This window comes from Setaria italica, chromosome VII (genome assembly GCF_000263155.2).
Source record: "Setaria italica strain Yugu1 chromosome VII, Setaria_italica_v2.0, whole genome shotgun sequence".
In the NCBI taxonomy this organism is placed as follows: Eukaryota; Viridiplantae; Streptophyta; class Magnoliopsida; order Poales; family Poaceae; genus Setaria; species Setaria italica.
In genome coordinates, this window is record NC_028456.1 from 2,577,322 (window position 1) to 2,604,927 (window position 27,606).

The 27,606-nt window shown below is 43.0% G+C and overlaps 5 protein-coding genes across 6 annotated transcripts; 3 read left to right on the forward strand and 2 right to left on the reverse strand.

The window, feature by feature from the left end:
- Positions 1-286: 286 nt before the first annotated feature.
- LOC111257917 (circumsporozoite protein-like) lies at positions 287-968 on the forward strand. The gene is made up of 2 exons (XM_022828270.1): positions 287-838; positions 900-968. Exons 1-2 carry the CDS (start codon positions 287-289, stop codon positions 966-968), a joined length of 621 nt encoding a protein of 206 aa, XP_022684005.1.
- A 4,043-nt stretch (positions 969-5,011) lies between these two features.
- LOC101756688 (tRNA-dihydrouridine(47) synthase [NAD(P)(+)]-like) lies at positions 5,012-11,664 on the forward strand. The gene is made up of 10 exons (XM_004974959.3): positions 5,012-5,303; positions 6,333-6,449; positions 6,528-6,758; positions 7,958-8,198; positions 8,327-8,586; positions 8,708-8,980; positions 9,154-9,435; positions 10,547-10,667; positions 10,978-11,147; positions 11,244-11,664. Exons 1-10 carry the CDS (start codon positions 5,055-5,057, stop codon positions 11,340-11,342), a joined length of 2,043 nt encoding a protein of 680 aa, XP_004975016.1. The 5' UTR covers positions 5,012-5,054; the 3' UTR covers positions 11,343-11,664.
- A 326-nt stretch (positions 11,665-11,990) lies between these two features.
- LOC101757106 (factor of DNA methylation 4) lies at positions 11,991-14,903 on the reverse strand. 2 transcript variants are annotated; one of them, XM_012847623.3, is made up of 6 exons: positions 14,734-14,903; positions 13,969-14,145; positions 13,457-13,872; positions 13,147-13,377; positions 12,803-13,051; positions 11,991-12,255 (listed from the first exon to the last, which is right to left on the reverse strand). In XM_012847623.3, the coding sequence occupies exons 2-5, from the start codon at positions 14,135-14,137 to the stop codon at positions 12,803-12,805; spliced, it is 1,065 nt and encodes a 354-aa protein (XP_012703077.1). In that variant the 5' UTR covers positions 14,138-14,145; positions 14,734-14,903; the 3' UTR covers positions 11,991-12,255. The 2 variants fall into 2 exon arrangements, with proteins under 2 accessions (XP_012703077.1, XP_022684170.1); XM_022828435.1 differs by having other exon boundaries at positions 13,147-13,362; positions 14,734-14,898.
- Positions 14,904-19,744: 4,841 nt separating this feature from the next.
- LOC101757495 (mucin-1) lies at positions 19,745-21,431 on the forward strand. The gene has a single exon (XM_004974961.2). The coding sequence runs from the start codon at positions 19,834-19,836 to the stop codon at positions 21,163-21,165; it is 1,332 nt and encodes a 443-aa protein (XP_004975018.1). The 5' UTR covers positions 19,745-19,833; the 3' UTR covers positions 21,166-21,431.
- A 583-nt stretch (positions 21,432-22,014) lies between these two features.
- LOC101757890 (peptidyl-prolyl cis-trans isomerase Pin1) lies at positions 22,015-24,479 on the reverse strand. The gene is made up of 2 exons (XM_004974962.3): positions 24,147-24,479; positions 22,015-22,351 (listed from the first exon to the last, which is right to left on the reverse strand). The coding sequence occupies exons 1-2, from the start codon at positions 24,394-24,396 to the stop codon at positions 22,227-22,229; spliced, it is 375 nt and encodes a 124-aa protein (XP_004975019.1). The 5' UTR covers positions 24,397-24,479; the 3' UTR covers positions 22,015-22,226.
- Between the last annotated feature and the right edge of the window lie 3,127 nt (positions 24,480-27,606).

A 27,606-nucleotide genomic window follows, 5' to 3' on the forward strand; every position in this document is an offset into this window, starting at 1 on the left:
TCCAAACGTGTTCGGCTCCAGCAATTCCGGCTCCAGGAAAAACGTGGAGCAGGGGGGTAGATCCACGATTTTGGTGGAGTACCTCAAGGGGTGCTCCAAAAACCTTGAATACAGACCTCATCGTGGAGTTCGTAGTTATTTACCCACCATGCCATCCGTTACACAGTACCCCTTCGATTCCGGTCAAAAGGAAAAAGAACACCAGACCCATCCGCTACTCATTTGCCTGCGCCCGACCTTGCGCCTCCACCGATCCGCCGACCGCCGCCGGCGCTCTTCTGGCGAGATGGACGGGGACGGAGGCGCCGGACTGGGCGGCGCGGCGAGGGAGACGCCCGCCGGCCTGGGCGCCGCGCCGAGGGAGCCCCCCGCCGGCCTGGTCGCCGCAGAGATGGAAGGGCCCGCCGGCCTGGCCGCCGCGCCGCGGGCGGCCCCCGCCAGCCTGGGCGGCGCATCGCGGGCGGCACCCGCCGGCCTGGCCGTCGCGCCGAGGGTGGCCCCTGCCGGCCTGGCCGCCGCGCCGAGGGCGGCCGTCGCCGGTCTGGGCGGCGCGCCGAGGGTGGCCCCCGCCGGTCTGGGCGCCGCGTCGAGGGGCGGCATGACCGACGCGACGAGGGAGGCATCAGGCATGGAGCAAGATCCGTCCAGGGGTGATTTTGGGGCCCAGGATGATGGTGACCAAGGTCTGGCCGTCGGCGGACGAGGTCATGACCGTGTTGGCAATTTCAGGGGTGGCGGCCAAGGCCGTGGCCGTGTTGGCCAGGGTGGCGGCCGTGGCCGTGGCTGTGGCGCCGGGCATGGCAGCGAGAAGGCATCAAAGAGAAACGCTCCTAACACGGTAATGGAAAAACTAACTCATGTAGCCAGTGATACTTGTATAATTGTTTGTCATCTTTCAGCTGCAAGATAGAAATATGCTTGTGAAGTCAATTTGGATAGCTGGATCAGGAGTGAAAGGCTTATGGTAGAATCTGTTGAGTTACTTTTAATTTTCCGTCGTGTCAAAGTTCATCGCTGTTGCTTTGCATAATAGGCTCAGTGATCAAGCGCACAGTTTGCTGATCATTTTACTTGTTGTCTGTACACTTGCTGCTTGAATTTGCGGATCATGCATTTAGATATCAAATTTTGCTGCTGGATTACTAATCTTTGTCTAGCTTTGGCACAATTAACAATGTGTTTGGTCACAACTAAGGTCTCAATTGGATTGATCTTATCGATCTCAAGCCTTCTAGTTTTGAAAAGAACACTTGCTGCGCTAATAGATGTTAATTTGATTGTTGACTCCGAAACGGTCCCATTTGTTTCCCACTTTATTTATTTTTATTTTCCTTTTTTTTCAAAACATTGTGCAAATGCTCACACACGCACACTTGGCCATGAAACATAGGGTGTATTTAGTTGCTAGTCTGCTAGACATCATGTGGTGCATGCTAAACTCTCCTGTGAGCACCTCCGATAGGCAAGGTATTTGTACCGCTAGAAGAGTTATATGGATTGCATGTTATATGGATTGTGACTGAATAACAATTGTGATTTTATCAACGAGGTCAGATTACTTTGAATGCTTGTACTTCAATGGACTGTCATATGTTATTCAGGGTGATTCAATTGAATGGACTGATGCAAACACGACGATCATATGTTCATTGTTTGCCAAACAAGTTAAGAAAGGGAATAGATCGAACACTCATTTGAACTCAGTAGGCTATGATGAGGTCAGCAATGAATTTTTCAACCTCACTGCAATTCGTTTGATCAAGCGGCAAATGAAGAACAAGTGGGATAAGTTGAAGACCGATTTAACGACTTGGAAGAAATTAATGAGGAAGCAAACGGGCGCGGGATGGGACAGAGCAAGAGGTGTGATTCATATGGATGATGAGTGGTGGAAGAAGGCAAGGGCGGTGAGTTCCGAAACTATTTTATTTCTGTTAAGCAATAGGTTCATGTCATTTCTTTTTGTAAATAACGATGATGTCCTTGCAGGAGATTCCAGGTTGCGACAAGTTTCAAAAAAAACCGTTGCAAAATGAGGAGGACTTGATAGTGATGTTTGCTGTCATAACTAATGATGAAAGCGATCATTGGAATCCTATGAGCTCTAATCCCATCATACCACCAACACAAGAGGATGTTGACAACGGACATGTGAATGAGGTTCATGATGTCCCTGATGATTGTGACGATGACAGAGTTGCTTGGGATGAAACAGATGAGGTCCAAGAGGTTACTCCTTCTCCTACTATTTTGTTAGCAAACAAAAGAATTCCACCAGCAAAGAAACAAAGAACTGGAATAGCACAAATTATTCAGGAACAAGTAACCAAGATTGCTGAGTCCGCTTCCTCTTTTACATCTAAAAATTTGGGTGAAGTAACTGTGCAACAAGTCATGGACCTTGTGTTGGAATGTGGGGCAGGATATGATACAGATGAGCATTATATCGCCACAGAGTTGTTTGTGAAGAAGGACCAAAGGGAAATGTTCATGACCCTGCCAACAAACGAGATTAGATTTAATTGGCTTCATAGAAAGTACAATGCCAAGTATGGCAATTGAGGAATTGTGTCATTTTAATAATTCTTTTTTGTTCGTATGAACTATTGTTATTGAAACTGCAGTGTTATTTCAATTTTTACTTACTTGTTGGACTGAAGTATTGTCATTCAACCTTAAGTGTTATTTTAATGCCAAGTACTTATTTTATTTTATATGTCATATGATCTCTTATCCGTAGGAAAGTGAGAGCGATAGTGATGACTCCAATGATGAAAGCGAGGTCTTTTGGAATCTTATGTTGGGTGCTGCAGAAATTGCACAAATATATGCTGACTTACCTTGTTAAAAACCCACCAAGGACATCTGGTGTAAGTGGAACAGGATGGCTGCTAGAGACAATGAAAAGTCCTGAAGAATGTCATAGACAACTACGTATGAACAATGAAATCTTCTTGGATCTTCATGGTGTGTTGGTGGGAAGGTATGGGCTGCGACCTTCTATGCACATTAGCACAAAAGAGATGCTTGCTATGTTCCTATACACATGTGCTGGAAACGAGTCTAATAGGAGAGCTCAAAATAGATTTAAACATTCTAGCGAAACTATTAGTAGGAAATTTGATGAGGTGCTAAATGCTTTGATGGCTATGGCGAAAGATTTCATTCGACCAAAGAATCCCAACTTCTCCACAGTCCATAAAAGGATAAGAGATGACAAACGTGCATATCCACATTTCAAAGACTCCATTGGTGCACTTGATGGCACTCATATCCGTGTTGCTCTTTCACCTGATGAGCAAGTGAGATATATTGGAAAGACCGGGGTAGCCACTCAAAATGTACTAGCGGTATGCGACTTTGACATGCGTTTCACTTATGTTTCCACGGGACAACCTGGAGCTATGCATGATACAAGTGTGTTGTACAATGCACTCAGAGTGGATGAAGAATTTTTTCCACATCCTCCACAAGGTAACATGTGTTCAATTTGATATATGAATGTGATTATCATGGAGCATTAATCCATAACTCATATTATTTTTATGTGAATATAGGCAAATACTACGTTGTGGACGCGGGATATCCTAATCGTCCTGGCTACCTCACTCCTTACAAGGGTGAAAGGTATCATTTACCGGAATGGCATAGAGGTATTGAACCTAAGACGCCTATGGAAAGGTTCAATCGGGTTCACTCATCTATCCGCAATGTGATTGAGCGATCTTTTGGACTATTAAAAATGAAGTGGCAAATTCTTTGGAAGATGCCACCATATCCCATGTACAAGCAAAAGATGATTGTTGTGGCTACCATGGTCCTTCACAATTTCATTCGTGAGCATGGAGGTCAAGATGAAGACTTTGCTCGGTTTGATCGTGATCCTAATTTTGTTCCTACAATACCGGAAAGATATAACAAATATGCAGTTTCGCAAGCGGCGTCAGATGGGTTAACTTCCGCACTCAACGCGCCAACTATGGATGTGTTTCGTGATGAGCTAGCCACCGCACTCTCTCTTACTTGGAACTAGTTTGTATTGGAAAGATTGATTTTGTACCGTATTTGTTGCGACCTTTCATTCGGTACAACATTATTTGGTTCAATATTTTTTGCCATGGGAAAAAACCCTTGAAGAAAGTAATGTACCCTATTTTACTGTAGCAGCTGGAAAAAAACTCAGAAACACCTACGAACGGTACTGATAGCAGCGGAAAAAAAATGTAAACCATGCTAAAAACTCAACCGATCCAACCACCAAAGGCAAAATAGAACATTCCCACAAAAAACTCATATTTCTGGAGCTGGAGCACAACAATATGCCAAACACGTTCAACAACTCCATATTTTTCTGGAGTTGGTGGAGTGGAGCTGCAAAAGTGTGGAGCTGGTGGAGTGAAGCTGATTTCTGAAAGGTGGAGTGCTGCTAAACACCCAAAAAGACATAAAGAGTTTTGCCATACACATGATATGTTCACCTTCCCCTTGCAATATGCTGTCATGTACCCAAAACACTAAAATAGAAAGTCTATTACTTGCATAAACCTTAAGATTTTGGCAAATTTGCATTACAATTTTTATTATGGTAAAAAAAATGCACTTTGGTTTTAATCCTCTTCCCTTGTCATTTGCCAATTCAAGTTAAATTTTTGGTTTGCCTTGAATTCCGACAGGAAAAAAGATAGATGATGCATCTTCTACTATTATTATGAGCAAAGTTTGAGAAAGCCAGCCATGAATCTTTTATTATTGTGATATTATCAGTAATACTTTGTTTTTGTTTTCTAAAAAATCATAAGAGCTTCAACATTTCAGTAAATTGGCTCTTCTACTATTATTTTGAGCTAAGTCTGAGAAAGCTAGGCATGAATGATTTATTATTGTGATATTAACAGTAACACTATTTTATTTCCTAAAAAATCACAATAACTTAGACATTTTCAGTAAATTGACTTCCCGTCACGGGTTTTTGTGAAAAATATCCTGTTCCATAAAACCCTCGCTGCTGCCTGTATGCAGTAGCTCACCTCAGCGCCGCCGCCACGCCTCCAACCATGGCCACGACCGCGCCGGCCACCGACCCTCCGGACTCCTCCCCTGCCGTCACCACCGACGCTTCCCCTCCTCCGCGGCCCACCCCGGAGGAGTTGGTGGCCCGCGCCGTCGCCCCCGTCAAACCCGCCTTCCTCCGCCCGCCGCCCGTCCGCGAGGTCCCCAAGGAGGAGGGTAAGGCCGGCGGCGGCGGGGCCGTCGTCACGGGGGAAAAGAAGTCTAAGCGCCAGCTCAAACGTGAGCGCCAGCAGGTAATTACCGCGGTAGCCGGCGCAAGGTGCTTGCTTCAGTGTTACAGTGCGTCATTGACCTCTGCTTGCTAGGTGCTTGTTGAAATGCCTACGCGCCCCAGTGTAATTACATCACTTTTGGGTGCTATTTGCGTTGTGCTGTAATTTGTTCCTAACAAATCATGTCGATTCCTGTGCCTTGTGTGCCTGTATATCAAAATACTGCCAGATTAATGAGCTCTCAGCTATTGTTGACACTGCAGTAAACGTGTGCATAATATGAGCCGATGCCACATTTAGTTTTTTTACATAGTTTCTAGCTACTTGCAATTTGAGCCTTTGTTGTTCTTTTTCTGCAACACATGTCTTTGCATTAATTAATAGAAGAAGAGATTCCAACCTGTTTGGAGATGATTTTTATCAAGTGATAGTCAACTGGTAGCTAGATGTAAAACACTTTTGGCATTTCAGGGTTTCTGATTGTTGTGTGAGTACTATTTGTTGTGTTAAATTTTGTTGAAGGATAGCCTGTTCAAAAGAGAAAACCACTGTGTTCTTGTTTGCAGGATGCTTTCAACCTCTGCACCCAGTTATTACTTGATTTAGTAAGCTGAAATATTTTGCTTAATCATTGCATTTTGTTGGTTAGTTAGAAATTTTATATCCTAAGATGGGACTTGGGAGTGATATTGCAGTACTGCAATGTTGTGTTTATTCTGACGCTTTGTTCTAATAAAATGAAATAACCATGCTTAATACTGACTTGTTATTTGAGTCTCCTATATTTAAAGTACTTGTAAAACCTGCAATTGGCATACTTTTCTCTTTGTAATCATCAGCTACATGTGTCGTATACCTGCAATCTGGCACTATTTTCTACTTTTCTTTATGATCATAAATACCTTCATGATTTATAGTGCATGTTTATTAATATCCACATCATTATGCTGATGCTAGCTTTATTTCTTGTTGTACCGCCAATGATATCCCATTAATTGTCAACTTAATTTGGGCAATTATGTGCTCCACTGAGCTTATTGCATTGTGCAGGAACAAAAGTCTACTTCTCATCTTTGCATTGGAGTAGGGAAAAGTGGAAATGTGGACTCATGCAAATACGGTACTTCTTGCCGTTTCAGCCATGACATAAATGCTTATTTGGCTCAGGTATTGTTTTATGTGGTTATGTAAATGGTGATTGAGCTTTCTAACTTATTTAACCTTAAAATTGCTTTTCGTGCACAGAAACCAGGTGACCTTGAAGGAACATGCCCATTTACCACGCTGGGGCAGTTGTGTCCATATGGACTAACGTGTCGGTTCCTTGGTACACATAAGGATAACCTTGCTCCTCAAAATCACTCAGACGGGAACCATGAGAGAAATCCTTTGAGCAAAGATATTCAAAAGCTCTTGTGGAAGAACAACTATAAATTTCCCAAGGCCACTGCCCAGATCAAACTTCTTGGTCTTAAGGTACGTAGTCCACTTTTGTCAACGTCTAGTTTCTCTGATCTCTCAAAATTTAATTTTTCTCGCATTTCTTGAATCTTGATTTTCTACAATACAGTAACATTCTGTTTAATTTTTTGGAGTACGATGAATTTTTTCCATTGTGTTTACTTCGTTTCTTAAATGGTTATCAGTTACTTTGATCCTGGATACATAATGCATATGGTAATGGTAAGCTAATTTTGAGGTACTGGTGTAGTTTTATTGCTTTCCCGATCTTAATGCACCTCTAACTAGGAAAATTTAATGCTTGAACATTTGTATTTTTTCTCAAACAAATCTCTGCATGTTTTTACGGCCTTACCCTCGCATTGGGTGGGTGTTTTTTATCCTAGATTGTATAAGCATGTACATACTAGTGTGAATATATGTTGTTATTCCAAAATGCATGGTAGTAATGCGAGAATAAATATTAAATTCACAGTAACGTTCACATGTTTCTGCTGATATTCACAAAATGGCAATAAAAAATGATTCTGCTCTAGTATCATTCTTCAGAACAAACAATGCCATAGCAATTTGTAACAAAAAAAATGATCATGCCCTAGTATCAGTCTGCAGTATGAAGAGAAGTCTGAGTTGCTAGTGCTCTAACGTAATGCATCTGCCAAAAGGGAAAGAGAACTTTGTTGGTGCCTTCCTTATTGGACATTTAGTGGTAACAAAGGGCTTCGAAATTGAAAATATCAGCGCCAGGTAGCACGCTAGTATGATTTTGTCAGGAACTAAAATTGATCTATGTGTTTTAAAGCGCCATATTTTATTCTTAATTCTAGATTACAGATTCATGTTGCTGCTGTTGGTCGTTAAGGGCATGCATTCTCTGCCCACCCTTGCCTTATGATTACTGGACAAAAATACATGTTTGGTTTGAATTTAGGTAAGATGGGCATGGGTTTCCTTGCTTTTGAGGAAAGCCAAATTGTCTTTCTTCCTCCAATAGATAGTTATCATGGCTCTGTTATTTAGATACTTTTGTACAGAGTAGGACAAGTATATTGTTAGGAATCTACTCATGGAATGATATATGAAGTTTCTACTTAAACATGTAGTGGTGTTGGTCCATAACCTTTTCTCCCTTCACTAAGCAGTCTAAAACCTTTCATTGCTGCTAATTTCTGGTTATCGCTATTTCCAATCTGTTTGATATATTTATGATGCAGGATGGGAACAAGAATAAAGCAAAAACAGCAAATGATGACAATCCAGATGAAACATGCGAGCTAAATGGCGATGGCAAAACTGAATCCCTTCCTGTGAATGTTGAACCTGATCTCACTTTATGCAAAGCAATAGATAATTCAGAGGGAGAACCTTTGGTTGTTAACTCAGTTCAATGTGTGGAGCCAAGGCCATTAAAGAAATCAAAGGTTGAAGTTGATGGAACTCAGGATGATGGGACTGGTAATTTGTTCCCAAACTTGGATGTGGTTTAAAATTCTCCTGTTGCATATTTTGTGATTTCCTCACTCAGTTTCCTACCGTTAGATTAGATATTTTTAACCCTTTGTATGTACTACATTATGGATTAGGTATTCATGGCAATGAGGCAGAATCTGAAGATCTTAATTTAAGCAATGGATCAAAAGTTTCCTCAAATAACCATAGTTCCTGCAGAGTTGATCTGATCACGACACCTCATTTACGTGAAAAGAAAATTATAGATTTTCGAGAGAAGCTGTACCTTGCTCCCTTGACCACTGTCGGGAATCTTCCTTTTCGTAGGCTTTGTAAAACCTTGGGAGCTGATATTACTTGTGGAGAAATGGCTATGTGCACAAATCTTTTACAGGTAGATCAAAACCTTTGCTCTGTTTCATCTTTCTTCTTACATGCACTATATGATATGCTAGAAGCATTTTTACCAGTTTGATTTTCTTCATGAGGTCTTTCCTTATAATATCTTCATGTAGGGGCAAGCTTCAGAGTGGGCTTTGCTACGACGGCATCCATCAGAGGATTTGTTTGGGGTGCAAATCTGTGGACCTTATCCAGATACGGTAGCTCGAACAGTTGAACTTGTGGATAATGAATGTTCAGTTGACTTCATAGACATAAATATGGGCTGCCCAATTGATATAGTTGTCAACAAGGGTGCTGGATCATCATTGCTAACAAAACCTATGAGGATTAAGAGTATTGTACAAGCGGCATCTACTGTTACTGAAAAACCATTAACTGTTAAGGTAATGCAGGTGCAGCCATGCAATTTTTGAGGATGGCTAAATTAATGCATGAGGGCTAGGTTTTTGTATTTTCACACAGATGACGAGATGCCTTGCTATATGCACCCTGACATGTATTTGTGGTGCTATCATGAATCATTTTACTGATGTTCCTCTCTGTTGTTTGGTTTCAGGTCAGAACAGCTTTCTTTGAGGGCAGGAATCGTGCTGATTCTATAGTTTCAGACATATACGACTGGGGTGCTTCAGCCATAACAATACACGGTCGATCACGACAACAACGCTACAGCAAACTAGCCGATTGGGACTATATTTACCAGTGTGCACAGAAGGCTCCTGACTGTTTGCATGTCATTGGAAATGGTGATGTGTTCTCCTTTACTGACTGGAACAAGCATGTCTCGGACTCCTCCAAAATTTCCACTTGCATGATTGCTCGAGGTGCTCTTATCAAGGTTAGTATCTCTATATGAAAATAATGACAGCAAGTCTGATCCCTTCCACCTTTTCATCATGATGGGACTTATGTTGCCCTCCTCTTCATATCCATATATATTTGTGGAAACTCACATTGGAATAATTTTTAATTTAAGTTACAATGGAGATACACATGTCAAGTCCAAAGAAGTACACTTCAGTCAGAACCATCATATTTAGAAACAGAAAATAGATTTCTTAGACTTATTTGCCTTTTGGTGTCCTGCTCTTCCGAAAGTAGTAATGTTAGAACATCAGAAGTTAGCAGTAATCTTGTTGTCTAGAGCTTTCCATATGCTATTTAGTTTACTACATCATTGGAACCCTGCTGATATGCTTGAGAGTGCACATTCCAGCTTGAGCAAATAAGAGGGTGGGTGTATCCAGCAGTTCATTCCCTTTGAGTTATTTTTCTATACTTCCTGACTCCTCTGGGGAACAGTAGTACTGGGAATATAAGATACTATTTAAAAATATCATCAGTTTCATCTCAAACTCCCTCCTCCCTCTTCTGAAGTTAGAATTGCAACTAAACTGGACCGACTAGATCAATATCCTAGGACACGGTTTGGGCACATGGAGCTTTCTATGCACTCCTATCCAAGGATAATTCTTTGAGTATTTTTATTCTTTCACATCTCTATTTATTGCCTCCCATGTTAGGTTTGCCGGACATGACATGGACTGTTGTATGCAGTTATTAGCTTAATAAGTTTCATTTATTTTTTTTGGAACATGCCAGAATGTGCATGGATCAGAGCCTGATCAACATCAGCATTTACGCATGCAAGGCTATACTGATGGCAGTAAACTTGTTACAAAGCCTTCCTAACACCTAATTTAACAAAATCAGGTAGTAGGATTGAGATTTGCTGGTTAAAAAGGACACTAAGCACTTAACACCTCCAGCTAAAACAAATCAACAAATGAGATTTATCAAGTTCATTCCACCAATGCAGCTGCAGGAGACAAATGCCTACTTTCCATGTTGCTTATAATATACCCGATCTTTATTCAAAGTTACTGTTCCTCAAGAATATCCATGTATATAGTATGACTGATTATGCGCTGATGCATGATGCTTGACAGCCTTGGTTATTTACTGAGATAAAAGAACAAAGGCACTGGGACATTACGTCTGGTGAGAGATTAAATATTCTTAAAGATTTTGTGCATTTTGGTCTGGAGCATTGGGGCTCTGATTCCAAAGGTGAGTTGTCTTTTCTCATCATTAAAGATGCTTACACAGATTTGGGGTTTTGTGGCTAGTGGAATGTAATAAACAATACTCCCTCCGTTTCAAATTGTAGGTCGTTTTAGCTTTTTTAGATGCATTGCTTTTGCTATGCACCTAGATATACGTTATGTCTAAATACATAGCAAAAGCTATGTATCTAGAAAAGCCAAAATGACCCACAATTTGCGACGGAGGGAGTATAAAATAATGAATTTATCAGTTTTCCATGCTGCAATGGTCAATTCTTGAACCTCCTGAGTGTTGTAGTTTTGTGATTTTCCAGGTGTGGAGACAACACGCCATTTCTTGCTAGAATGGTTAAGTTATACCTGCCGCTACATTCCGGTTGGCCTGTTGGATGTCATCCCTCAACGATTGAACTGGAGGCCGCCTAGCTACTGTGGCCGGGATGACCTTGAAACCCTGATGGCATCTGATTCAGCAGCTGACTGGGTAAGCAGAACACTGTTTTTTTTTCCTTTTCTTTAGTGTTGTACGAACTACTAAGGACATGGCTGAAAAGCTGATGTATCGGTTCTTGGTACGCAGATAAGGATCTCTGAGATGTTGCTTGGTAAAGTTCCAGAAGGATTTACCTTTGCACCGAAGCACAAGTCTAATGCCTATGATCGGGCAGAAAATGGCTAATCACTCACCAAGCATGGGGTTGCATCTCGTCAGAGCTTAAGCCACAACCGCCGGTGTCCATGTTGCCTCATTGTGTTTGAACGCATCGTGTAGTTTAACATGATTTTACTTTATCCAAACGGTGATTGTATCAGTATTTGAATAGAGGGCCAATAACTCAAAGACATTCCAATTCTCAATTCAAAAGCAATATGTGATGTATGAATGTACGAACAAGGGGGGAAACCCTGATCATTCACCATATATTGAATAGCAACGTGACATTTCAGCAGCCATCAGAAAGGGCTTCTATGTGTTGTGGCGACTTGGCGCCGCACCTTCATAGCTTGGTGTTGGTCATATCAATTCTAAGGCAATTTGTACACACTTGAGCATTGTTACTACTCGGTTTTCTGTACTGTGTCCCACTGGGTCTGGCCAACCATCTCACGGAGACCTGGAGGATTTGTTGGAAACTAAAGCATATACTAACTGGGGTGTTGTGAATACAGACCATGCTTGCCTATTTTCCAGACAAATGCTAGTGCCATGCATTCCTTTGTAGGTTCTGAATAAAACCAGCATTGGACCGAAGGAAATGTCAAAACAATTCCATGAACAGTGACAAGAGCACAAGGAAAATCCCAAACACAGACATGAATCAAGATATGAAGTGCACACAACATAAAGCATAAGTCTAATCAGACCATAGGGTCATAGGGAGTCTTCTGCATTATAGCCAGACAGAATCGTGTCTTCTTGGGGCATGATTGGAGGTCCTATGTAACAAGCCAATTCAGCCACAATATCCTGGCACACTTAAATCTTCATAATACAGAATAGTATCCATAACTAGCGCATCCCATTACAGCTAACAGAACGACGTACAACTCCAACTATTGCTCTTCTCCGGCACAAACACCAGCACTGCCAGCTGCATCACCAAAGAAAATGCTATCAGAGGAAAAGGGTTGTGATGCCTTTTAGGCTCAATTGGACACGATTCCATGATGGAAACAGATTGCCAATTTATAATAACTGCTAATGCAACAATAAATGGGATCAAGCAATGTTGAATTCCTGATGCAACATCAACGAATCAGAACATCAAAATACAAATATCCAGGCACATCAGCACACTCAAAACATGGCATATATACTGGACATACTCCTCTAGAAATGTAGCAGCAGTATTAATGTAGTTATATTCAGGAGGAACCAAACAGAAAATATTCTCTATAGCAGTTTCATAAAGACAAACTAAAGACTGTAAGCTTGTGCGATATTTCCATTTTGCAACATCGGCTAGTTAAATGTAAATAGTGTTTAGGTCCACAAGAATGAGCTTATTTGATAAGAAGTTTCTTTTGCAACAATTCTGTGTCATGAGCTGACTATTATAGATAATTCAATCTATTATAATTTTAGAGCCTATCAGCCTTCAGCTGATATATGCTAGTTAACAGTTTTTACTGGATTACCTAAACCGAAGATGGGTTGTTCTTTCGCTTCTTGCGGCTCTGCTCCTTCACTTTCTTGCCCAGATACTCGACACACTCCAAGACAGTTGCTTTCCTTCCCTCTTTGTAGTTCCAAAGCTCAGGAACGACACTTCTCCCACTTCGGTTGTAGTCATCCATCTCGTTCAGTGCTTCTGTCACAGCTTCATATATCTCTTCACCACATGCTTTCAGTTTCTTCAGCGTTTCATCCTCGTCGTTCAGAACCTCCTGTTATGAAAAGGTAAAATGTTTGCATTAGCACAAGTAGTCAAAACAATCGAAGGTGATATATGCTAGTAAACAGTTTACTTGTGCTTGCTCACCTCACTGGGTCCATCTTCTGTAATCATCTTGTATGGATGCCAAAATGGATCTTCAATCTTCTTCTGCCATACTGAGCAGTTCTTAACTGCCTCATCTCTAGCAATGATGCAGTTAGGGTGCTTACTATGGGCAGCGTCGAGGAAAGCTTGGTCATTTATCTGGCCCATCATTTTTATCCTGATATGCTGTCTATGATGGTCGATGTTGCCAAAAACCTTAGCACATTCAAACTAAAGTAATAAGTTTAAAAAAACTCTACAAACAAGATTCAAGGTTCTTTTTTATATAAAAGAGTTTCTATATACTTACTTCTACCAGCTTTTTCCGGATTTCAGAGAGCTCTCTCCTCCTCTCGCAATCCTCAGCAATGATACGGTTTGACAGGACTGGATCAAACAACTCTTCTTTTGGCTCATTGTTACCTTCGATACGCCCTTGTGCTTTCCAATTAAGCAAAGGTGAAAAAAAAACCCTCATAACAAATAGTATCTTCCAAGTGCACATGGATTTCATTTCACCACTAACCCCTTGTGCATGACCAGAGTGAACGAGCTTTTCCTTCAACTTCAGAGTCAGCTCCTTGTTCTCATGAGAGAGCTTCTCATTCTTCACACTCAGCTGGTGATTCTCGCGAGAGAGTAACTGATTCATGCCCCGCAGATTTTCCTTCTCGCAGCTCAACTCCTTGTTCTTGTTGGATAGCTCCTCCTGCAGCCTTTCAATCTCTGTCCAAATGGAATGAAAAGGGTTCAGAGGCACATGTATCAAGGGAAGAAGCATATGGTTTACATTGTTCAGGTGAAGTTGAATCGTGCAGGTACCTTGATTCTCATGGGTGGTCTTCGCCTTCTCCTGCACTAAAGCTTTCACGGCATCATGCATTTTTGCGTACTGCTTGAGGACACCTGCCTGCACGGTCATGTCACACTCGAGGCTGGAAAGCAGACTGGCGATGTCTTGGTCCAGCCCTGATGCTTGCTCGGACGCCATTGACCAACCTTGTAGGGAAAGATAGAATTGTCAGATAAGGTTGATCCAACAAATAGACATTACAGATTCAGCTTCATCAAATCAGCACCAAATCCTAGACCTGAAAAGGGAAACAAGAACCTAAAGCAACTCTTTTTCTTGGATGGACACTCTCACCTTCTAGCTAGTAATCATCCTTTTCTAAACAAAAATCTACATGATGTGAGAGAGCTTGCAAAGCTATCTTTTGTTTTTCTTGCAGAAACTAGATCCAAATAGCAAGGTTGATCCAACAAATAGATACTACAGGTTCAGCTTAATCAAATTAGTACTAAATCCTAGACCAGAAAAAAGGGAAAGAAGAATTCAAAGTGACTCTTTTGCGTGGATCAGTTCCTCACCTTCTAGTAAACATCATATCCTTTTCTAAACAAATTTTTTACATGATGTGAGACAGCTTGCAGAACTACCTACTGATCAGTTGCAGAAACTACCTCGTCAGATCTTTGCAAAAAAAGGCAACACACAGGAGGAACAAGAAGTAAAGGAAAGAGCATGCAACAAATTAGAAAGAGAATGCAGAGCAAGATGAGGAGGGATACAGGGAGAGAACATACCAGCCGTCCAACCAAGGAAGGGAAGCTAAGCTGCTGGAGAAGGTTTGGAGGGGGGAGTGAAGAGTGTAGTGATGGTGTGAGAAGAGTAACGGCTGCAAAGGCAAGAAGATGCTGTTGGAGAGTTGAGAGAGAGATGAGGTGACTACACGTCTACACCGGGGTTCAGTACTTGAGTGAAAAGGAGACAAAGACGGAGTGAAAAGTAATTGATGAAAGGATACACACGTTTCGGTTTGGAAACGAGATAACCGAGTGTTGGCCAATAATGAAACAGTTATCCCGTTTTTGTAAATGCAAAAAATCTTTTCGTGAAGGGGCTAAGTTACGAGAGAAATGCAACAATAATGGGGTTGGCCGGTTGGTACTTTGATGGCATGTGAAGTGAATACCTGCTGCACCTAGTTGTCAGACTGTTGCCCCGTCCTGCTGCGTCGCCAAAATGGAGCTAAAAGGCAAAGGGACGCACAGCACCGTCCATGTGAAGAAAGCACGCCAAGCCAAGTACAAGCATGCATCAAAAGCTACCTGCCTACCCAGGTAGTAAAACATACATATATATATACACACCACACACACATACACGGTCGTTGAGCATTATTTCACTTGGGATGGTAAGATTTTATTTAGAGTCCTTAGACTTGTCTGACTGTGTCACTTATGTCCCCGTAATCTCAAAATGCATATTTGGCTCACTAAACTTGGGCCTAGGTGTCATTTAGTCCCTATACTCTTAGAATGCAGATCTAGCACCCTAAACTTAGCCTCGGGCGTCATCTAGGTCCATATACTCTCCAAAAGCATTGTCATCTCAATTAAATTGATTCAAACTTTTTTTACATAGATACAATTTAATTATAGCTAAATAAAGTGAATTTCAGCTCAACGTGTGTGGAGAATATTGATGTGCTGAATCCAGAAAGATTGATAATCTTTTACTTTGGAGGCAATATCTTAACTTGCTAGGTGTGTATGATATGTGTGCTCTATTATTCTTGAAAGATTGTCCAAATTTGAATAACTCGTAGTTGCACTTACTAAACTAAAATTAGGGATTTATAAAATAAATTATTGAATGAATATTAGGAGAAGCTGAAGGGCAATAAAACAAGTTAAAAATGTGTTAATTAAAGTAACGGCTTGCTTGAAAGCATAAAATTTGAATTAGTGGGATGGCATTGCATTTCAAGGGTTTAGGGACCTATATGACACTCGAAGCCAAGTTTAGAAAATAAGATATGCATTTTGAGAGTACAAGGATCTAAGTGACACCTGAGCCTAAGTTTAGGGAGCTAGATATGTGAGCTAGATATGTATTTTGAGAGTATGTGGACCTAAGTGACACAGCCTGACAAGTTGCACTTTACTCTTTTATTTACGGTGGTTACTCCATTTGCTCAACTGAGATTATGGTGGTTAATTACTCATTAGTTTAATTTATTTACGGTGGTTACTCATTCATATCTCTCAACACTGAGATTATCTCTTAGAACCAGTGCTAGCTACTGAATTTGTTCATCATTAATCAGGTTAAACTTGTCAAGTTTGGTGTACTAGGTTTTTTTGTTTCATTATGTCTTTGTTTCCTTTGCCATGTACATGTAATCTAAGGCTTTTATGTTTTGAGAAATCTTAGCAACCATATTCGTTTCTAATCTTTTATGAAAACCGCTCAAACGTCTGGAAGGGAAGAGACAGGATTTCGGATATACCAAAGCTACTTGCTCCTCCGTTTGACAAGCTTTAGTTTTACGATATTATTATTGAGTAAACGCGTAGCAGCTGCGAATTTTATCTACAGCTGCACAGTGTGAGAGCTATGAATCCTAACTACAGTACCCCATGTAGCATACTTTAGTAGAAGTGTCAAAGCAGAGAGCCAGAGAGGAGAAAGTGTCAGCTAAGTTTACCAACAGCTGCATAGTGCTGAGAGCTATGAAGCCATTTATCCCAAGGAAGGCATAGGCAGATAGGCTCATATATAGCATGCCAGGCCCGGAAGAAAAAAATGATTTTCTGTTTACCTTTCTTTATGGCATGACATAAAGAGAACATATTCCAGCAGCAATGAAGCAGAGCATCGACTTGCATTATATGATATGGATATCAAAAGATCAGGAACGATGACGTGCTGCAGAAGACGCACCAGTAAATGATGACAGAAATTAATAGTAGAGATTCAGAAGAGATACAATGAAACCGTCCTAGACAAAACATAATTCTTACAGGCAATCACCCCTGAATATCTTACAAAATTGAAGGAACAAGACCAACTGTGATGACCATTCCAATATTGAATACTCTAGCTATGAGAAATCTCTTAAATCAACCAGTTAATTACTTAGAAAAGAGTGGTGGCATGAGGATGTTACCAGAACTCAAAGTTGTAACTAACTATTTTCTTCATTTGACAGTTGCTGACTAAGGAAAAACCAAACAGTGCTCTACCAATTTGTTAGACACCTACCTTCCACTATGGATCCTGATCTTGGCCTGTATTATGCCAACAGCTACTAGTTACGATACTGAAAAAGCTAATCAGACAGGTGCAAAGCTATATATTGCCAATGCGCAGATTACACGACTCTATGGTTGAATTAAAAAAGTGTATTTCTATGCAATTAGAGCAGATTTTTGTTATTCCCATCTATCATTCTCTACCCACCCAAGAATCAAGAACCGGGATGATGGATGGGTTGATACCCACAGCCTCTAGAAGCCAGATCGATCCCATAAAGGGAAGGTAAAAAGTTGTCAGCTTTATGTTTGAGCAGAACAATATGCAAAATTTTTGTGGTACCGGTAAGGGAGAAAAAAATCATACACTGGCCCAAATCGGAGAAAGCTATGTGCATTTCCTTCTAGCCCTTGTTTACTTGGGAAGTTGGGAGGTGCCAAATTGGCATTTTGCCATAAATGCGACACTGTAGCGTTTCGTTTGTATTTGTGAATTATTGTCCAAATATTGACTAATTAGGCTCAAAAGATTCGTCTCGCAAAGTACAATAAAACTGTGCAATTAGTTTTTGATTTTGTCTACATTTAGTACTCCATGCATGTACCGCAAGTTTGATGTGATGAGGAATCTTCTTTTTGCATAGTGTCAAAGTTGGGAGTTTTGTGGGAAGTAAACAAGGGCCTAGTTTTCTTTCCAGTGGCAGGTTTCTATTCCAGTTAGGAGGAAAGAACATGATGCTTGTTCCAATTAACCTGAAGAAATAATGAAGTTGCCTGAACGGGAGAGCCCTAGCACAACATTCTGGATTTTTGGAACAAGCAGGTTAAATACTTGATCATCTTATACGATTCACAGTTAGCTATTGATGTAAAGATCATTTTACAGCAATGCATACTCAGACTGTGTGTAAGTTGGATTCGCTATGCGTGGTGAATTCTTGCATTCCTCTACTCAATTTCCATAACCAAGAACCCATATATATATGATTGCCTTAATATGCTCCAGGTGAATTTCACAATGTGACTTGGACATCCAGGACAGGACAGGATATCAATCGATCAGCTCCTGCTGGAGTTGGATAACGATCCGTCCAACAAATAAAAGCGTGAAAAATTGGAAGAATCAAGTCCATCGGTTACATAGAGATCGATCAAGCAAGCAAGATTCCATCAGTGATCTGATCCATCAAGCATTGAGCATCAAGACTCCTTGCGTGTACTCTGCAAGACCAATTCATTCAATAACCTCAAGAGAATTATGCATTAGTGGGAATCTTTATAGTATTCCAACAAATGTATTCCTAGAAAAACGATCTCAATCAAAAGTAGACAATGAAAGGTTCCCCTGTAAAGCAGTTTCAGACAAACTGGTACCTATCCAGAACTGCGAACCCTGTTGCGACAAGAGAAGTGAATAAACCGAGGAATAAAAAGGGGGCATATATAAAGTAGACGGACAAAGATCATCCTATAGAAGCCACACGGACATTATTCTTGAGAGTTCGAGAAAGAACGTAGATCTTGAAATCGATTGGATGCTCCGATCCTGTAAGCTGCAGAATTATTGAACTGCAAGCTGCTCCAATTCTCGGTGGAGGACTATAATTCTGTTAAGTATCACTTTGAGGCTGTTACCCATAGGAACCGGTCCAAGTTTTGAAATTTCTAGAGCAGTTCCCCTGCTACAAACATGACCAAAGAGTTGTACTTCCTATGCTTTCTATGCTATTGCAATGGCTTTTTATTTTCCATTACCTCCAGTCAGGTTTACTTACGTATTGGACAACCAAATTGTGCTGCAATTAGTGGTGTCGTGCTGTCCAAAACGTCCCAAGTGTTCCTGACCGGAGGGAGTACTAATTTTAAGATGCAGTTAACAAAACAGAGCATCAAAATTTTATGAAGTAGTAACAAACAAAACCTAAAAAGTTACTCCCTTGTCCCTCCAGTCACACATAGACAGTGTTTGGTTCGTGCTAAGGTAACGTAAACGTAAAAGAAATCAAATTACAGTGTATTTGGCGGCGGAATGGGTGATTACCCTCTTTGTTTGGTTGCACTCTGGTAACGTAATCAGGAGGGTGTTGTGTCTGATATTATTTAGGTAAGGGATCCGCTTACAGCGTCAGTTGATTACAAACCACTGTAACCAAACATATGTAGTGGGATTCGTTACCTTCGGTAATCAGATTACGTTACATTTGAGCTAACCAAACTCCATCATAGTGTATAGCATATTTGTAAAAGTAGAAAATGTATGCTGTCTCGAAATTGTTTTTCACTGAAAATGTGGGCATACATTCCAAAAGATGAATCTTAACATTTAAAAGGAAATCACGGCTCGAAGCTCAAATACTTTGATCGCACTCTACTTAAAATGTCACTTCTTTAGTTCTCTGTAACCAAAGCGAATGTGGTACACATTCATAATCAAACTAATTAGGTGGTCAAATATTCCTCACTCGTGGAACTTGGAACTTTATGGTTATGGCGCTTGAAGCCACCACCTCCTATATATATGTGTGTATATGTTGCATATGTAGTAGCTCACCTGGCTTCAAGCTTTGCATCGAAGAGACCATCTATCTATCGGTTCTACCGACAGATCGAGAGCTCAACCAACCAGCAGAGCTAGCAGAATTAAGCATGGCGTACAGGGTGTTGGAGCTGACCCTGGTGTCGGCGCGTGAGCTCAAGAACGTGAACCTGATCACGCGCATGGACGTGTACGCGGTGGTGACCATCTCCGGCGACCCCCTGACGCGGCAGTGCACGGCGCCGGACCCCTTCGGCGGCCGGAACCCACGGTGGGACGCCACGCTACGGTTCGCCGTCCCGCCCACCGCCGCCGCCGCGGCGGGGTCGTGCCTCCACGTGCTGCTCCGCGCCGAGCGCGTCCTCGGCGACCGCGACATCGGCGAGGTCGTCGTCCCGCTCGCGGACCTCCTGGCCGGCGCGCCGGCCGCGGGGCCCCAGCAGCCGCAGGTGGCGTCGTATCAGGTCCGCAAGGTGCACCGCTGGGAGCCCCGCGGCGTGCTCAACGTGGCCTACCGCCTGGGCCCCGTCGTCGCCCCGGTGGAGGCGGCGGAGAGGAAGCCGCCGCCGGCGGTCATGGGCATCGCCTACCCCGACGCGCCGGTGGGGGTGCCGTCGACGCAGCCGTTCCAACCCCCAGCTGGCGCCTACCAACCGCCGCCGCCTCCACGTCCCGCCGCCAAGGCCAAGCACGACCCGGCTCCGGCTCCGGCGCCGTCGCCGTCGCCGAGGAGAGGAAAGAGCAACGGGCTTGGTCTGGAGGGCCCTACTCAGGTTATTGTGGGCCCCCACACCCAGATCATCCTTGGCGGCGGCGGTCCAGCAACGACGGCGATGTCGTCCCCCACTGGATCCACCGTCAGCAGCCCACGGAAGCTACATGGAGCTTGGCCGAAACAGGAACTGCACCATGATCGTGATGACACAACCTATGCATCTGCTGCTCAGTCCATCTTCAGCCCAAGGAAGGAGGATCATTCGAGGCCCAAGGTGTTCCCAGATCACGACGCACAAGGAAGAAGAAGGTCCTTCCAAGAAACTGAGGCCACTAGCCAGCGATCAGTCGTCTCTCCCTCCTCCAGGGAACCAGGGACGGTGAGTCCACGTGGACCCTCCCCCCGCCCGCCGGTTTCCACGTTCTCCTCCCACGGTTCCTCCTCCTCGCCGCTACCCTACTCCCCAGCTCACCCACTCACTCCCTCTCCCAGCTCCTCAGCTCATTCCACCACCAATTCCCCTTACACGGCTCGTCACCCCTCGACCCCTTCTCCCCGGCCTCTTGGCCAATCGGCAGGAGGTGATGCCTTTGGTTCTAGCAGGGCTACTAGCCACACCAACTCCCCGCGTTCCGCCTCCACTCACGGTCGAGCAGGAATCTCCTCGCCACTGCGGCCTTCCTCCGCTCTGGTTGCTACCCACACTAGCATGGTGCCCTCTCGATAAGTAGCTCATCAGTGACAAAGTGGACGGGCCTCTCTTAGTATCGAAGTACCGATGGGTTTTGCAAACTTTCTCAAACCAAAACATCTTACAAGTCTAATACGTAAAATCTGTCCATGTAAGAGACGACCCATATGGCCAGATAGAACAACTATGAGTGTTGCAACATACTAGCTTTTGTAAGTGGTGTATGGACAAGTGTGTGTATGTGATTGTGTGGTTTCAAAGGTAGACTTGTACGTGTACGAATAACATGCATGTTTTCCTAAGGAAGTTTGTATGGATGAATTTGCTGGTAAATGGTGCAGCGTTGAAGTGCAAATACGTACACATATACCAACTATAATCTAGTAAATACCTTGTAAGCATTACTCCCTTCGTGGTCTCAAAATACATGACGTTTTATGACAAAACTAATTACTCCATTTTCAACTACGCCATGTACAGCTGGAGCGCCTGAGTGATACGGCTGTTCAATCTTACTACGCCAACTTCGTTTCGATCTCTCCGGTGGCAAGCAATTAATTGATCTCTGTAGTATATCTATTTCGAACTGTTTAAAAGTTGTGAAAAAGCTGATTCGACAGAACAGATGTCATACATCTTACCAAGTGGTTGGGAGATTCTGAATTCTTGTAATGACATTTGCATGAGCTACCGAATTGGTTAATAACCTCGATACGATTGATGAACTTGGTCACATCGAAGCGTAATGTGAAGCTAACTTCACGCATACATTTCATCGAATCTCCACATTCTGCTTACAATTTAGTCATCTACTTACTTCCTAATGTGATTAGTGTTTATTTGTCAAGATTCAACGACACAAAAGGGGACAATCACCGAGCCCCAGGATCATAAAGGTACAGAGCAACTAGGCATTCAGAAGCACAGGTTTATGGACCATGTCGGTTAAGCTCAAATGCTGTGGCAAACGTGTTAAGATACATGATTTATCTTCATCGAGAATGCTAAGCACTCAGGTTGCCAGAAAAAAATACAAGCCCTAATTGAAAGCCATTTGCACTAACTGAAAGCCGAGATTCAGCTGACTGTGCGCCTCCTCAGGCTGTCCGCAGGATGATGTGAACCCCACTGTCAGTGTCCACGAGGTCGCTGAGCTCACCAACCTTGAGGGCAAAGGTGGCGTCCTCAAAGGGTTTCTGCATCTGCCTCCTCCCAAAAGTACCTGTGAATGTGATTGAAACATCACAGTTGGAAACATCAGATCTTCAGAGTTGTTACAAATCACTAATCTCTGATTCTCATTAGCCATTACATAATTAATTGACTATTTATTACTCTAAAGAGTTATTTGATCTTAAGCAACAAAATCTTCGAAAGACACTGCAAAGTGTGAGGTGAATGCCATATGCTACCACTCATAGCGTGTAGCCATCTAGTTTCATGAAGAAAAAGAGATTACCAATGACATGACCTATATACAGTTATATTATAGCAGCTGAAAAGTCTAGCAGCATGAACTTGCATTATGGAGCATCAAAACATTGAAAGAATAATGAGGTGCTGCAAAACATGCACCAGAAAAATACACAGGGCACATAAAACTGAAACTGATAACATGAAACAATTATAACCACTAAAGATGTACCAATTGTAATGCCTTGGGATTTAAAGTAACTTTTGTGAAACTTTTTAAGTGCTTTTAAATGATTATAGCTATTATCAAACTCCCTTAATTTAGCCCTAAGTACTATGCATTTAGAAAGCATGGCCTGGTTAAGAGTGCCTTGAATCACATGAATACCTGTGCTACTCACATCATGGTCGAACCGACTGATGCAAACAGATTACCTCAAAAATAGGGGCAGAACGAGAATGGACAATCTTTTGTGCAAGAGATACCATGACCAGCAGGCAATACGATCAGAAAATGGTAAGTCAAATTGATTCATTATACTTCTTGCATGATTCATTATTGATCAGGCACCTATGTAATGCAATAGCTACTACACAGTATAACTAGCAAAAGGAGATTGATCCATGAAACTATGAAAGGTACAAAGCCACCGTGCTTATGCTTAAATTGCTTGAATGAACGCATCACAAATTCAGACAGCTGATATTACTAATGCCCAAATTACATGACTTCAAAGATCGGTGAAATGCCTTTTCTTTAAGATAAAAGGGCCATACCAGGGGTTTTGTTACCAAGAACCAAGTAATACAGATAATAAATGTCCAGTTTCTACATCATCATCATTAGCTGTTAAAACTTTATTAAATCCCCCAAATGTGCAGTCCAATATCCAATATTCTTAGCCATGGAACCAACTATAAACTGGTTAGACTAGCAATCTCCAAATAATTTCCTGAATCACAGTAATAGTGGAATGGACCAAGCAGCCAGGCCGAATTTCAGAAGGCTTTGAATTGAAGTGCGTTTTTTACGCAAACAGTCAACCACATCACAGCTTTACTCATCCAATGACAGCAACTGACATGTATCTCTAGCTTTCTGGCCTCAAATAAATCCAACAGATCTATACCGAACAGCAGCTGCTACGCATTGTAAACAAGTTCTACTTCTATGCGTTAAGTCAGGCAGTTTATGTCCTTATGAGCTAATAACGAATAGAATCAGAGTGCAATCTGCCTTGCAGTCAAATTACACAGGTGCACAATCAATTATACTAGAGCATGCTTAAAAATTAAGCAAATTGAATAGTTAATCAGATAGCTGCAAGCCTGCAAAGCTACACGTCACGACGCCCATATTGTACGACTTGATGGTTGAATTTGCAATGAAGAAGAAGACACCACAGTTTGCTGCGTGAGATGCGAATCATATTCCCACCCTAAGATATTTCTGTCATCTATCCTCGTACCCCACCAATAATCAATCAAACTAGTCTCAAGAACCGAACAGACGGACGGATCGATGCGAGTAATCACCAGATCTATCTCGGTGTACGACGAGAGCGAAGGAATCGGAAGAGATGGGGGACAGGGATGGATCGTACCTAGGTCTCCGCCGCGGCGCGCGGAGGAGCAGTCGGAGTGGCGCGCGGCGAGGTCGGCGAAGTTGGCCTGGCCGGCGAGGATCTGGTTGCGGAGGTCGAGGAGGCGCGCGGCGGCGTCGGCGCGGGTGGTGGCGGAGATGACGCGGCCGTCGGGGTCCTTCCAGGAGGCCTTGCGGCGGGAGCCCTCGTGCTTGATGAGGATGTGCGACGCCCGCACCGTCTCGCCCTCTCCTGCCGCCGCCGCCGACATGCTGATACCCTTCCTCCGCCGCCTTCCTCTCGCTCGGGGTGGCTGTGCGGGCGGTTTGGCTTCTGCCTGCTATAAACACTGACCAACGGGATATTTAAGTATTTGCCACCGTTGCAAATGACACTCCTTCATTTGCCACTTTTACGGTAGTTTCTACTGTTTTGCCATCGCGAACGAAACGAAGCAACTGATTTGCCATTTTTGCTGACGTGGCACGCCACGTCCCCGCGACAGCGTGTGTTAGGGGTGCCAAAAGACCGGGATGCCCTCGTCGTTCTCCTCCGTTACCCCCCCCCCCCCGGCTAACAGACCCGACGCCATCCCCTTCCCCGTCTCCCCCCACTTCTCCCCTTCTCCCCCAGGCCTCCCTCCTCCCTGCCTCCCCGACGAAAAACCTAGGTCTAGAGCGGCGGCAGCGGCGGCGGCGACTGAGGTGGCGGAGGCGGTGGCGGCCATCCATCTCCCCTTCCCCATCCCCTTCCCCATCTACCCCATTCCCCATCTCCTGTTGTTCCTCCCTGCGCCAACGGGTCAACAATGGAGCCTCCTCCCTGGTAAGCCGCAAACCATCCCCTCTTAAAGTGTTTGCCTCAGAGGAGTTGGATGTTTCTAACTCCGTATTTTGTTATTTTCATTATTATACCAGGATTGATCCTGGAAATGCATTTAGAATAGTGGTTAAGGTTGAAAAGTATAAGGCATGTGTGGAGTCTGGTATTGTAGAAATTGATGAACAAGAACATGTGCTGTGGTTTGATAGATGCAGTGGGTATAATCTGGATAGTTTTGTTGTTGATATGGCTAGCAAAATATACTGGGGATCTAGTCAGACAATTACAGTGTGGTCTGTGGATGTTGACAGTGAAGCTGAGTGGAAGGTTAGAAAAAATGAGCATTTTGAGTCAATGATTAAGCACAGATGGAATGTTGGAGTAGCAAATGTTAGCGTAGAAGTTGTGGACAGATGGAATGAAGCGTACCAGGATGTTAACAGTTGTGCAGGGTCAGTAGGCAATTCTGGAGTAGGGACTTCTGGAGTAACAAATGAAGGTGCAAATGAATATTGTACATCTCCAGCACAACATGAGCAAGCCCAACCAGAAATTGTTGATTGAAGTACACTGACTATACTGCCAGAGACTCAACAAGATGGTGAAGCTTATGTTTTGGCTGATGAGGACAGGGTTTATGAGGCAATGGGCTTCAAAGCAGCAGATGAGGCAGCAGCTCAGGCAGCAGCACAAGCAGCAGCAGAAGATGACCCTGCTATCCCTGACATTCCTCCTGATGTACAAGCAGAGATGCATGAGGCTGGAATTAATGTTGATGACAATGAACCTTCAGAGCCAATACTTGAGTGGGATAGAGACAACCCAGACATGAGGGTGGGCACAATCTACCCTAACATGGTAGATTTCAGATTGGCAGTGAGGCAGCATGCTATAGTCAATGAGTTTGAGCTGGGAACTGAGAAGTCAGACAAAGAAAGATTCAGGGGGCATTGCTTGGCTAAAGGGTGTCCATGGGTTATTAGAGCTAGAACAAAAGCTGATGGTTCTGTCAGGGTACATTTACTAACTTACATGTGTTGTAATGTTTGACTAACTTAGCCTTACTATTTGTTTGATCTTGAGCTAACAAATCTTTATGTCCTGCAGGTCCAAATAAACAATGAGCTTCATAAGTGTGCTTCAAGAAGCAGAGTGCTGGGCAGAATGGCCAATCAAGCATGGGTGACTGAGAGGGCCATACCTTTGCTCAAGAGGAAGCCTGGAATGGGTGCTGCAGATGTGAAGGAAGCATTGGAGGAGAAGTACAAGATTAAGATCAACTACCAGACAGTTTGGTATGGTAGGCAGAGAGCAGCTGACAAATTATTTGGTAAGTGGGATGATTCATTTGATTGGTTGTATAGGTTTAAGGCAGAAGTGGAGTTAAGGCAGCCTGGTAGTGTAGTTGAGATAGATACTGTCAAAGTTGGAGAGAAGCACCATTTCAACAGATTTTTTTGTGCTTTCAGAGGTAGTATAGATGGGTTCTTGTATGGGTGCAGACCTTATATTAGTATAGACTCCACAGCTTTGAATGGGCAGTGGAATGGACATATGCCTGCAGCCTTAGCTTTAGATGGTCATAATTGGATGTTCCCTTTGGCCTTTGGGTTTTTTGATTCAGAGACCAAAGACAATTGGATTTGGTTCATGGAGCAGTTAGGCAAGGCCATTGGGGTACTTCCAAGAATGGCTATTTGTACTGATGCTTGCAAGGGCCTAGAATCTGCTGTCAAGCATGTTTTTCCATGGGCTGAACAGAGGGAATGTTTTAGGCACTTGATGGAAAACATGAAGAAGAAGTTCACAGGAAATGTATATGCTGAAAACATGTGGCCTGCTGCAAGAGCTTACTCAGCTGGAAAGCACAATTATTTTATGAGTAAAGTCTTGGAAGCTAGCCCTGAGGTAGGAAAATGGTTAGAAGAGCACCATAATCTGTTGTCGGCCAGATCCAAGTTCTCTCCAGACATCAAATGTGACTACATCCTGAACAATTTGGCTGAGTGTTGGAATGCATGGATCAAAGAATTCAAGGACCTGCCACTACACTGTCTGGTAGATGCTATCAGAGAGAAAGGTGTGGTCATGTTTGAAAGGAGGAGGAGGATTGGAAGAGCTTTAAATGGAGTTATTCTCCCTGCTGTGATTCATCAACTTAATGCTGCCTCAAAGGGGATAGGACACTTAAAGGTCACCAAAGGACTGCCACATCAAGCTGAGGTGACTGAGATATACAAGGATGAGGAAGTAAGAATACATGTGGTCTATCTAAATGAACAGAGCTGTACATGTAGAGAATGGTAGGTTACTGGTAAGCCTTGCCCCCATGCATTGGCTGTTATAACCACTGTGAGGCAGCCAGATTATGAAAAGTTTGTGGACATGGCATATTCTGTGCAAAGATTTAGACAAGCATATGATGCTGGGTGGCCTAACATCACAGATAGGAGTCAATGGCCTGAAGTTGCAAAGGACTTCAAACTATTGCCACCTATAGGGAAGAAGAGAGGCATTGGTAGGCAGAGGAAGAACAGAATTCCCTCTTGCTTGGAGAGGACTGGTAAGCCTACTAGGTAATCCATATGTGCAGCCTGTGGTGAAAAGGGTCACAGGAAGGGCAGTAGGCACTGTGGGCTCACTGGGACCAAGAAAAGGT